Source organism: Myotis brandtii, unplaced genomic scaffold (genome assembly GCF_000412655.1).
Source record: "Myotis brandtii unplaced genomic scaffold, ASM41265v1 scaffold97, whole genome shotgun sequence".
Lineage (NCBI taxonomy): Eukaryota > Metazoa > Chordata > Mammalia > Chiroptera > Vespertilionidae > Myotis > Myotis brandtii.
Genome location: NW_005372020.1, coordinates 13,288 through 14,307, shown reverse-complemented (window position 1 = coordinate 14,307; position 1,020 = coordinate 13,288). Strand labels below are relative to the sequence as shown.

General features: G+C 64.1%; 1 protein-coding gene across 1 annotated transcript in view; it reads right to left on the bottom strand.

Annotated features, from left to right (window-relative positions):
* Nucleotides 1-762: 762 nt before the first annotated feature.
* RIMBP2 (RIMS binding protein 2) overlaps nt 763-1,020 on the bottom strand; it is a 6,762-nt gene continuing 6,504 nt past the window's right edge. Inside the window, exon 4 of the mRNA XM_014533359.1 lies at nt 763-839. Within this exon, the coding sequence (XP_014388845.1) occupies nt 802-839 (38 nt within the window). The 3' untranslated portion in view covers nt 763-801. The remainder of the gene's footprint in view (nt 840-1,020) is intronic.

Genomic DNA, 1,020 nt, shown 5'->3' with positions numbered 1-1,020 from the left:
ACGGTGACGTCTTGGGGGGCAGCCGGGGGACCTGGGGACAGACACAGAGGCACGTGCCGGGCGGGGCTCCCCCGGGAAGGAGGCCGCTCGCTCCAGGGACCAGCCCCGCTATCACGTAAGGAATCGCAGAACGCGGTCGGCCGTGTCGCCACAGCTCCGTGCGGCGACGGGTCACAGGTGGGTCACAGGGAGCCCTGTGTTGTGCCTGAGACTCGTGTGCTGACGTCTGTCAACTCCACTTTAATAAAAATAGACACACATGAGCCCGGCCGGCGCGGCTCAGTGGTGAGCGTCGACCTGCGAACCAGGAGGTCAGGGTTCGATTTCCGGTCGGGGCACAGGCCCGGGCTGCAGGCTCCATCCCCAGTGGGGGGCGTGCAGGAGGCAGCCGGTCCATGACTCTCTCTCTCTCCCTCTCCCTTCCTCTCTGACATCCATACAAATATATTTTAAACAAACTAACATGCATGAGAAAAAGGAGTGGCCGGGCCGGGCGGGGAGAGGGGAGTGTGAGAGCGGATGGAGGAGGGCGCCCCCGGCCGCCCCGGCGGGAACCAGCGCTGGGTCCTCAGGCTGTGATTGGACTGAGCTGCTGGGGGTCCCCAGGCCCCCCGTGACTCAGGCCTGGCCAATGGGCACATGACTGTGCCCTGCCTCACCCCTCCTCCCTCCATGTGTGTGTCTGTGCACGTGTGTGTATGTGTCTGTGCGTGTGTCTGTGCACGTGTGTTCGTGTGTGTGTGCACGTGTGCGCGCGTGTGTGTGTGCACGTGTGTGCACGTGTGTGCGTGTGTGTCTCCCTCACACACCAGCCCCTCTGTGGTCCAGGAGCTCACCTGCTGGGAGCGAGGACAGAGTCATCGCCCGGAGCTCACGGGCCTGACCAGCCCCGGGGAGAGTGACGGGGTCACAGGGACCCGCTCAGACGCCACCCCCTCGGGACCTGGGTCCCACTGCTGACACCCTATCTCTCTCACACACACATGTACATGCACACACATGCACGCATGCACACACACC